This window comes from Morone saxatilis, unplaced genomic scaffold, assembly GCF_004916995.1.
Source record: "Morone saxatilis isolate NCDOM2014 unplaced genomic scaffold, NCSU_SB_2.0 Contig20, whole genome shotgun sequence".
Classification (NCBI taxonomy): domain Eukaryota; kingdom Metazoa; phylum Chordata; class Actinopteri; family Moronidae; genus Morone; species Morone saxatilis.
In genome coordinates, this window is record NW_023339763.1 from 14,561,842 (window position 1) to 14,573,371 (window position 11,530).

The 11,530-nt window shown below is 36.9% G+C and overlaps 1 protein-coding gene across 4 annotated transcripts in view; it reads left to right on the plus strand.

The window, feature by feature from the left end:
* The window catches only part of LOC118331151 (ryanodine receptor 1-like), a 49,458-nt gene that overhangs the window by 32,426 nt on the left and 5,502 nt on the right, over nucleotides 1–11,530 (plus strand). For 2 of the 4 annotated variants that reach the window (XM_035665930.1, XM_035665931.1), the window contains 11 exons: nucleotides 1,239–1,338; nucleotides 1,444–1,523; nucleotides 1,621–1,697; nucleotides 1,778–1,851; nucleotides 3,002–3,019; nucleotides 4,782–4,862; nucleotides 4,974–5,062; nucleotides 5,473–5,601; nucleotides 5,683–5,787; nucleotides 9,825–9,906; nucleotides 10,006–11,327. In XM_035665930.1, coding sequence (XP_035521823.1) covers nucleotides 1,239–1,338; nucleotides 1,444–1,523; nucleotides 1,621–1,697; nucleotides 1,778–1,851; nucleotides 3,002–3,019; nucleotides 4,782–4,862; nucleotides 4,974–5,062; nucleotides 5,473–5,601; nucleotides 5,683–5,787; nucleotides 9,825–9,906; nucleotides 10,006–11,327 — 2,157 coding nt within the window. The remainder of the gene's footprint in view (nucleotides 1–1,238; nucleotides 1,339–1,443; nucleotides 1,524–1,620; nucleotides 1,698–1,777; nucleotides 1,852–3,001; nucleotides 3,020–4,781; nucleotides 4,863–4,973; nucleotides 5,063–5,472; nucleotides 5,602–5,682; nucleotides 5,788–9,824; nucleotides 9,907–10,005; nucleotides 11,328–11,530) is intronic. The other 2 variants (XM_035665933.1, XM_035665932.1) reach the window with 1 other exon arrangement.

Genomic DNA, 11,530 nt, shown 5'->3' on the forward strand with positions numbered 1-11,530 from the left:
GGGGGTTGGGCATGGGAAGGGAGGGAGGGGAGGCTAGGGGTGGCAGGGTGGGGGTTGTTTTAGGGTCAGGATGTGGGATGCTACAAGTTGATTTGTGATGTGGCTGAACAGAGGAATGTCAGTTTGTCCTCTGGATTCAGAGATATTCATTTGATTGCCATTTTTTTTCCATAAATGGCATTTCATTTCCCAATTGGCTCACCACTGTGAATATTTCAAACCATTTCTTAAAGCAAAGGCACAATACTATAAAATGCCAAAGAAATATCTCCAATACAGAGGGATCACAGCTCGTGTCCAAAGTATCTTATTTGCAGGGCTGCTGCAATAAAGAAACTTTGGTAAGCTGTATGGCTAAAATGCTAAGCCAATGTGGATGTTTCCTGTAGTCTAACGCTTGCTCCAGCCAGCAAACGTGAGGAAGTAGTGACTCCATGACTAATACAGTGGGGTGACAGAATGTGTGAAAGTGTCAAACAGGTACTTTAAATGGACAGTAACAACCCATAATGCAAATGAAGTGAGTGAATATTTTGATTTAAGGAAAAAGCATGACATGACATTGATTTTAGTAATAGGTAATCCCCAGAACCTTAGTTAGATGATGACCTGTGGTAAGTTGACAGTAATAAGGTAAACAGTAAACAGGGACTTGAGTGAAAGGTGAGTGAATGTGAGTTGAAATTGAGAAGAATTTGAATAGATAGAATGGGCAACTTTTTAATGAACAACACTTGCAGCCAGTTGCACCAGCTGTTTGTAATTTCAAAGTTAGATTATTTCTAACAGAAGTGTTTACTAAGTGGAGTTTTGTGTAGAGATGAGTTATTACTAAATACTATATTATACACCCAGTAACTGACAGTTGTAACTGTTGTGTAGCTAACTGTACCAACTGACTAAACGTACAAAAATCTGATATCTGACCTATTTATAGTGAAGAGTGAAATATATAATAATAACAACACATATATATTGACATATCATAAATAAATTAAAATAAATCTTGAAAGTTCTGGCCTACATTTGATAAAAATAACAGGCTGAACAGAAGGACTTTGTGTTCAAACATAGTAATGGATTTATGAAAAGCTGGTGCAACCCAGTCCTGGTGTATTGGAAACTGCCACTGAATATTTCAACAAATACCTGACCTGAAAGAGTCCACTCTATCTATTTAAACTCTCTGTGATAAATACAACAGCAGCATATGCTCATTATGTTTGTGTCCACCGCAGGAAAAAGAAATGGAGAAACAAAGGCTGTTGTACCAGCAGTCCAGACTTCATAATCGTGGTGCTGCTGAGATGGTCCTGCAAATGATCAGTGCCTGCAAAGGTAGTCTTGCTTGATCTTTAGTTTTCCCCTTTTGTCTGCAAACCTGCCTGCACCGTAATTCAGTTTACCCCTGGCAAGTTTATGACTATGTCTTTTTTAATGTAGGTGAGACCGGCCCTATGGTGACTACAACCCTCAAGCTGGGTATCTCTATCCTTAATGGCGGAAACAGTGAGGTTCAACGGGTATGTGTACAAAAATCCTTTTAGGTTATGTCATTTTGAATTTGACGTTGGCTTTAGAGGAACACTTTTTATGTATTACCCCCTCTTTTTTTGACAGAAAATGCTTGAGTACTTGAAGGATAAGAAGGATGTAGGCTTCTTTTTGAGTGTCCAAGCACTGATGCAGACATGCTGGTCAGTTTTCAACAACAATCTTTAACTTTTGAATTGTAAAGTAACTTAGGTGTCTAAAAATGGGTTTACGTTCTCTGCAGTGTCCTGGATCTGAATGCCTTTGAGAGGCAGAACAAGGCAGAGGGGCTGGGCATGGTTTCAGAGGAGGGCACTAGTAAGTCTCCCTACTCTTACAGCGGGCAAAACATCACACCACAGACATTGTTGTTTAATTTAATTTGAGGGCGCAGATTACATTATTGATTACACTCACCTTACCCATTTCATTAAACAATAATGTACACAATCACCACCGATGGGGTACAAGTGAAAATGTCACACATTATGTCTGAATGAGGAATCAAATGCATATACCGTACAGTACTTTGCTGTTCCTTGTATGCCACAACAACAAAGTAAACACATTAAGAGCAGATCTGAAAGATCACAAATAGGTGAATACCAAATTATGCCATTGTCCCACAACTTTCAACTCAGCAACAGACTCAGAACAACATTTACTAAGCCTACATGGACTATACCCCTAAATTATTTAAGCAAATTGTATTTCCTTATTTCTTGTCACTTAGCACTATAACATTTGCTGATGTATGATTGGCACTTGTGTATGCCAAAATAAGCTGAATCAAAATCATACTTATTTGATATGGTTGAAGAATAGTTTCTACATTTGCAAGAGATATGTGTGTCTTCACTTGACTTGAGAACTGTATATGTCCAAAAACAAATAGGTTTATTCTGTGCACTGTAGATTAACACAAAAACACAAGGGATTTAATATTTTTGAGCAACATCATATACTGTAAATAAGGTATTTGCCTCATCACCATTAACACAGAAAATAAATGAATCAGTCAAAATAAGACATGAATTAATAGATACTTTTAAGACATTCAGAGCATCTATTAATTCATCTTCCATCTGCAACATTTGCTGTACAAACTTGAATTAAATCGAATGATTAGATACCTAACATTAAATATTATTAACACTTGATAACTGTTAAAGTATTTGACTTAAGGATTTCATTTAACTTGAGTCAGTTTACTATTCTTTTCTTTTTTTTCACTTAGTATGTCCAGTAGTTTGACTTGTTGATTGGGCTTCACCTACTCTTTTACCAACTTTTGTCATCTAATTCTGGAGGTTCATTTTAAATTCTACCTGAATGAATTTGCCATGGAATGTTGTTAATCTCCCCCTCCTCATCTCTTAGTCCTCTACTGTTGTCAACACACTGATCCTCTCTCCCTTCCTCATGATCACTGCCACCTCTCCCTTGTCCCTCCTTTCATGGTCCTCAGACTTGAACCTAGATCGGGGTAAATCATGTTTCTGCCCATCTGCCTCTCTTATTCCTCTCTCTCTACCCTGTCCCTCTTGCTCCATCACTTCATTTTCTAACACTGAAGCTCCACCAAGAGAGGATTGGATGCCTCTGTCCATCTTTCATGTTCATAGCTCGTGCCCCTTCTCACATTTCTTGTTCATTTCCAAAGCAATGAATGAAATCTGGTCTTTTCTGCTCATGAAAAACTACTAAAATTGTGGGTGAAACCTTGATGAAAATTGTTTGTTAGAGTATGTACCCTTTGTAAGAGTGATGGAAGTCTTTATTTCAACATTAATAACTTATTTACATTTTTCAGTCGCATCGCATTTATAGAGAAGCTGTTCTTATTTTGAAATATGGCTACAAACGCTGTTGTAACGGTAGTCAGTCTTAATGACCAATGTGCATGAAGCTTGCAAAGAAATGGCACACACAGATCTATCGGAATATTATTTTTAACGCTATTTAAACACAAATACTATATTATTATTATATAGGAAAAGTCTGGTAGATTAGCCTACACCAAATTTTGAATTTAATAATTTAAAGGACCAGTGTTTAAGATTTAGTGGTATCTAGTGGTGAAGTTGCAGATTGCAACTGACTGAATACTACTCGCCTTCCAACAACAAACATGATCCTTATTTTTAGGTGATCATACACTAATGAACACATACTTATTATATTCAATTTTTGCCAATAGAGCCTCCTAAATGTTACACACTGGACCTTTAAGAGATTAAGTTCAAGCCATGAAACTGTTTAATTTGAAAGATTAAACATTTCCATGGTACATCCAAGTGCAAGTCTGTTGGAAGTCATTAGCTGGAGAATGTGCAGTCCCTTCCTCTGCTATCATACACCGATCAGCCATAACATCAGGGTGCCCAGGTGGCCATTTTGGTATGTCTGATCGGTGTATATCGTTGTCTGGATTCCCTTCAACATTTTGATGGACAATGCCCCAATCTCTCTGACATTTAACTCTGCTGCATTAGAGCAAAATTAGTGTGTGCTGCATGATTCTGTGTCTGTGTGTGTTTATTATGGGCCAGTGGTGGACTGGGATTTTAAGAAGGCATATACACTATACAGACCAGTGACGTTACATACAGGATGATACACACCTAAACACCCTCATCATCCCTTATCTGCTCTTTTTATTTATTTTTTACATAATAATTTTTTTTTTTAAATAGCAGATTGATTAATCAGTAAACTCACCAGTTCACCCCTGAGTACTGCAATATTTTAACTTGAATGCAGTTTTTCTATCTGTACAACAGTGCATTATTATTGTCTGCTTAGTTTTTAAATGTCATTAATGTCACTGTATGTCTGATGTGTTTCTGTGTTTACTTTATCACTGCAACTTGTTTTTATGTTAACTGTGTGCATGTGATGCATGTATGTTGTTTGACATTTGATGGTATGTCAGACCATCTTCAGACCCCAGTTATTTGTATTTGTTCCATTAATATAATTCATAATATTATTCATTTATTTTTAGTTTATTGTAAAACAAAAACCAAAAAAGCAACAGTGGGTCAGAGGTGGTTATTGCAGTGTCTGTTACTAAAATCTATTGAGAGATGAAGGTGAGTTGAGCAATTTATTTTATCCTCATGCTGATTATACTCAGGCAAACTGTTTCAGTAATTACCAGTAAGACATTTTACCATCATATTTAGCGTTATCTCATCTGAATTTAGGATGTAATTTAACATTCTCCTTGGTTTCATTTTTTTTAGATGAGAAAGTGATGGCAGATGATGAGTTCACCTGTGACCTCTTCCGTTTCTTGCAGCTGCTTTGTGAGGGTCACAATAACGGTGAGAATGTTTTAAAAGCGAGTAAAATTCAACTGAAACCAAGTTTAATCAAGAATTTAATTGAACTGTAAAATGTTATTACTTTTCAAAATGATCCCTATTTTGCTGCAGATTTTCAGAACTACTTGCGGACACAAACAGGCAGCACAACTACCATCAACGTCATCATCTGTACCGTAGATTACCTCCTCCGACTCCAGGTGCAAACCTTAGTTTAGCCCAAAGACAGTGCAGTTAATAAAGATTAAAATCAAAGTTTGAAAGGCCATATTGGGGATTATTTTGTCACAGAATCTACACGTGCTATGGGGGATGTGGTATTGAATGTGTAGCTGGTTGGTTGGATGTACACATCCAATTTTGCTATACAACTTTGCCTTCAATCATGGATTTTCAGTCATTTTATAGCTCCAAAGGCTTTTCATTTGGTAGCTCAGATAATCAAGAAAGTCACATGACCGGGACACTGTAAGTACTTTGTATAAAAATAGTATTTTAAATTAAGAAGGGATTTATATACCAAAGAATTACACCTTTTACCCTGATAAAAAAAAAATCTTACTTCTATGGTATAAGAATACTGTACTTACATCTCTTTTTTTCAATGAAGGAGTCTATCAGTGACTTCTACTGGTATTACTCTGGCAAGGACATCATTGATGACCCCGGCAAAAAGAATTTCTCCAAAGCCATGGCAGTGGCAAAACAGATTTTCAACAGTCTAACTGAATACATTCAGGTAAAATCTGAACAAATCAGGCTTTTACACCTGTTGGTTTGATTGTTTATTATGTGCGTAACACACAGTTTCTCTCTTTAGGGCCCCTGTACCGGCAACCAGCAGTCCCTGGCCCACAGCAGGCTGTGGGATGCTATTGTCGGATTCCTTCATGTCTTTGCCCACATGATGATGAAGCTGGCACAGGTACACACATATCATTCAATTAATTATACTTCCTAAATGAAAAATATTATATAATATCTTTAAACATGTCAAATGAAGGAAACTCAGTGTTGCCTTGCTACATCTTCATGTGTGGACTGAGCTCCTTAAACTCAAATCTACACTTACACGATCAGTATTGACAGAATAAATCTGTTCTACAACTTTGATCTCATGACATATTTTATTTTAAGGGATGTTCACCAGTGCAGCTTATTTTCTGTTTCATTTTGGCTCTCTGTTGTTATCATGAGTCTCAAAAGTAAGGGTCAACATTGCACTTATTGTACACGCCATCATTACCAAGCCTTCAGGTCTTGGTAGTTTACTTCTACTGGGTACATACAGTATACTGTATATATAACAGTATAAACAACTCCTTACATGTGCATGAAAAGGACTATGTTGTTACAAGCCTAATAGTAAACATGCTTGCAAACTTTTGTTTAATAGGTGGCCAGTATACACTGCATACAGTACGCCTGAATATTACATGTAGAGACCAAAGTCACTTTGGATTTCTTAAGTATTTCAACCATTTATTTGTACCTACACAATGTGGTGGTTTGAAAGTGGTTCTTCGCATTCACTTTAAATCTGAAAGGATATGTCACAGTAGGAAAAGCACAAGTGTAAATAATAACATTAATGATAAATTACATTTAGCTGCTTCAGTCTCAGGGTCATGGTATTGTTCACACTGCTGTGGCTTACTGGGACACACTGGGAATAGCACAGAGTCATCTTTAATGTTATAGTAACTCCTGTGCTTTTCCTTCTTCGACAAATCCAAATGTCTGCTGTAAAAAAGGCTTTTAATATCCACTTAATGTAATACACATGAAACACATAAATATAACACACTTAGTACCCCAACCTGACCAAAAGTGTGGGATCACATTGATTTCAGACTATCTTGTACAACTTTATTGCTACAAATGAAAGGTCAAAATACTTTGAGGGAAATCACATAACTTTTCCACTCAATACAGTGCAGTCATCCTCTGTGGATGACTGAGGCTAATGGCAACTTTATTATTCGCACAATATTTTGCATGCATAACCCTTTAATCATACATTCAAGTTAAGAGCCGAGCCATACTTCATCCATACGTTCCCAGCTCAGCATACGCTTAACACATATGGTGCACCTAACACAAAATTACTTTCCTGTGTGCTGTTCTGCTTTACAGTCATTGTGTTTGAGGTACTATGGTAAACCAGTGAACAGGGGATTTTAAATGTGCAATTGCAAAAAATAAACATTAACCATAGTAGAGTATGTTAACAATGTGATGTATGTATTATTTAGTGTGGAAATCTATACTAGCCCAAACATTGTTTTACTGTCGAACAAAATATTTTTTTGTCATACAAAAGAGTATTTGAAAATGTAAAACTGTTTTTAACTGTTTGACAACTGAATAATTTATTTATTATTTAAACTGTCTTCCACATGGTCAATGCAGGGTAAAGTATGTATCCATTTTATTTATCTATTGATGTGATATTGTGTTTACTAGTTTGTAATTTATTCAATGTTGGTTTCCCTTATCAGGTTGTTTTATATCCACCTGTTTTTAAAGATGAAATAAGAATACTTAATTTGAAATGTCTTAATTAGGGGTTTGGTTATTATGGAAGCTCTAAAATACCTAAATTTAAACAAACCAAACAAAGAAATAAAGTTAAATACAATATGAATTGTTAATTGGAATTCCTTTTTATGTACGTATTCATTAATGTTTCATAATTAAATGAGAAACAAATGTAAAAGATGATTATTTACATTTTTCCACTGTGACATGACTTTTCCATGCCATATTAAACTCAAATTGCAACACAGAAAACAAAGTGAGAAGGTGTATTATATTTCAGGGTTGCCAAGCAGAGGGTAACTTAAACCTGACAATACTAAATACAAACCACTCTCATTAGTTTTCATGAGGAGATACAAGGGAGCTTCTTCTTTTTAGTAATGTCACAGTCAATATATTCAGTTAGTAACACACACAAAGCTACATAACTGTCCTTTTAATGAATGTTTTTCATTTAACTGTGACACACTAAATGCATACATAAAAACAAAATATTGTTATAAAATAATGTGTATTTCACTTTATTTCTTTGATTGATTTATTGTAATTTAGGAACTTTAAATCTTCCACAGTAAATAGGACTTACTTTTTAATGCTGAGATCAATGTCTCTCCAAACTAAACACAAGGTAGAAGGTGAGTTTTAAAACTCACTTTTTCTTCAGCACCTTGTTGAGTCATTGTGAACCACAAGTTTTCAACTCATATGATCAAATACACACTTCAGAAAATATTAATATGTGTTAGAGATCTTGCTGAGTGGCCCACGTTAGCTACATTAGATCATTTTTGAAAAGTAATAAGAAACTTATGTGTATGCTTTTATTTTTTGCATTAAGTAAAAACATAATGCAATAACTTACTCTCAAATATAATCTGAAAATGTTATATACCACACAGGTCATTAAACCACATATATGATTTTTTAAATGTTTTTTTTTCAATATAACCACCAACTGACAGCTATTTAAGGAGTATGAAACTAAAGGTCTTTTTAAAAAGATGGTAAACATCAACGTGTCTCATAAATCAGACACAAAATAATGTATTCTGTGAGACTGAAACCTCTACTCATTACTCTGTAATTACTTATAACTGTCAGTACATTTCAAGGCACACCAAATTACTGTATAATTCTGGTGCAAATAGAGAGGTCATTATTCAAGAAAATACATACAAACAGATCAATAATATGAAAGTACATTATTATCTGGTCAGTGCGTCTTTTTCTAAACACTTGAATGAAATCTTGAGGCACGCCTGCTTATGGCTAGGCTACAGGAATAACTAAATATATATTATATATATAATATAATATTATTATATATATATAATATTCTCCTACTCCAAAGCCTAATATGTACAGCACCAGACATTATTATACAACAATATTATAATTACCAATAAACATTTTTCTGAATCAATTCATTCACAACAAAGAAGCAGGTGACTACAAAACTTCCTGAGAGAGGGATCGACTTTTAACCTCCACTGTTGGAGTATACACATGAGATTATCTAGTGTTGGAATATACGTTTTAATGTGATATCCACTTTGTGTGCACACATTTAACATGGGCTACAATTCAGTTGCCATTTTTATTCACTAATAAATTAACCTTAAGGAATATGCTTTTCATTTGTGTTGTGTTGCTTTGTGGCTTCTGTGTTGCTTTTATTGTAACACTATTTAAGCATTAATATAACATTTGTATATAATATAACATTAGTCTTATTTGTAGTATTATTAGGTTGTCCTAACACAAACCATAAAGACAGTAAGATCGGGCCATCAAAAAGTATTCTGATCTTTATTTTTAACTGGCTACTATATCTGCTGAGTTCCGGTTTCTCTTGATGAAGGAATAATTCATTGAATAATGAATTAGCAGGTGGTGCAACATTTGTTTGCAGTGAAACGTGTAGACTTTTTCATTGCGCAGGCATTGCAGATGGAACCTTTATTGATCGGTCATTACATACTAAGCTGTTCATTTGTGTCACAAAAGCTTCAGCTATTGAATCTAATGTGCACTTTCATGAGGATTTAATCATTGTTCAGATAGGAAAAGACATTTAACTTGGTTCCGTTTACATTTTCACATTCAATATTTTCCTAAACCAAGTCTCTCAGCATGAGGGTTTGGTTATTTAACTTCTTTTTGCAGCACCTTCTTTGTTGTGAATGTGAATGTATGCAACACACAGTGTTTTGAATGTACACCTCATATCATAACAAGTATTTGTATAAGTATATGTTAAAATAATTTTGTGTGAAAATTGTTGACACTTTTGACTTGTGTTTTCCTCTTCACTGGTGACTATTGCATCTCTTTAAGTCTATGTAAACCCCTAATATTTTTAAATGATATAAGACCTGTTGTCATTACTGTAAGATCTTGTGCATCTTTTTATGGTCACAGGACTCCAGCCAGATCGGTCTGCTGAAGGAGCTTCTTGACCTACAGAAAGACATGGTTGTTATGTTGCTCTCACTATTAGAGGGTAAAGGTTTCTGTCTGTTGTTCAGTATTCAACAGTTTTCATATTTTCATGTCTTGTCCTTTTTAAACATCTGCTTGTATTTTACTCTGTATCACACAGGAAACGTGGTAAACGGTACAATTGCCCGCCAGATGGTAGACATGTTGGTAGAGTCCTCCAGCAACGTGGAGATGATCCTCAAGTTCTTTGACATGTTCCTCAAACTGAAAGACATTGTGGCTTCGGATGCTTTCCGGGATTACGTCACAGATCCTCGAGGGCTGATCTCCAAGAAGGACTTCCAGAAGGCCATGGACAGTCAGAAACAGTACTCCCCCTCTGAGATCCAGTTTCTTTTGTCCTGCTCAGAAGCAGATGAGAATGACATGATCCACTATGAGGAGTTTGCTAATCGCTTCCAGGAACCTGCCAAGGACATCGGGTTCAACATCGCAGTGCTGCTCACCAACCTGTCTGAGCACGTCCCCCATGACACCAGGCTAAAGAACTTCATAGAACAAGCAGATAGCGTGCTGAACTACTTCCGCCCCTTCCTAGGCCGCATTGAAATAATGGGCGCTAGCAGAAAGATTGAGCGCATCTACTTTGAAATCAGTGAAGTAAACCGCAAACAGTGGGAGATGCCCCAGGTCAGAGAGTCCAAACGACAGTTTATCTTTGATGTTGTCAACGAGGGCGGTGAATCAGAGAAGATGGAAATGTTTGTCAACTTCTGTGAGGACACCATCTTTGAGATGAATATAGCCTCGCAAATTTCAGAGCAGGAGGAGGAGGAAAGGGGAGAAGAAGATGATGAAGGAGATGAAGGGGGAGGTGAGGGCGGAGCAGTAGGGGGAGCAAGTGGAGGAGGTGATGAGGAAAGCAACGGAGAGGAAGGGGAGCCTGAATCAAGCTCTGCCTTTGTAGACTTCATAAACAGCATAATAGGCTTCTTCAGCATTTTCACCTTCCGTAACCTCCGCAGACAATATCGCAGAGTGAGAAAGATGACCATCAAGGAGATTGTAGTGGCTCTGTCCACTTTTTTCTGGACCATCCTGATGAGTATACTACACTTGATTTACAATGTGTGCAAAGGCTTCTTTATGATCATCTGGCAGACACTGTTCGGAGGTGGCTTAGTGGAGGGAGCTAAAAATATCACTGTGACTGAGATTCTAGCCAGCATGCCAGATCCTACGCAGGACGATGTGCATGGTGATGGACCAGGGGAGCCAAGGACAGGGGAAGAACAAGACACTGGAGGTGTAACGGACACTGGGGAGACAGGGAGTGGAGAGGAGGAAGAGGAAGATACACAGGAAAAAGAAGGTGGGAGGATACCTGGTATTGATGCTCCAGGTGGACTGGGAGACATGGGTGTAGAGACACCAGTTGAACCTCCCACTCCTGAAGGAACTCCCATAACGAAGAGGAAAATGGTGAGAAAAACTATTTGTAATTAAAGCTGCAAGCAGCGTTGGGCAGGACCTCGCACTCCACACAACTCGGGGCGTGCTGCGGCCGCGTCACGTGCCGTCGTAACACGTGCGGACCACAACATGCATAACTGGCAACAGGAAGGTAAAAACAAAAACCGCTGCGCGTGGGCGACTGTTGAGCTGGATGTTACGTGACATTTTTA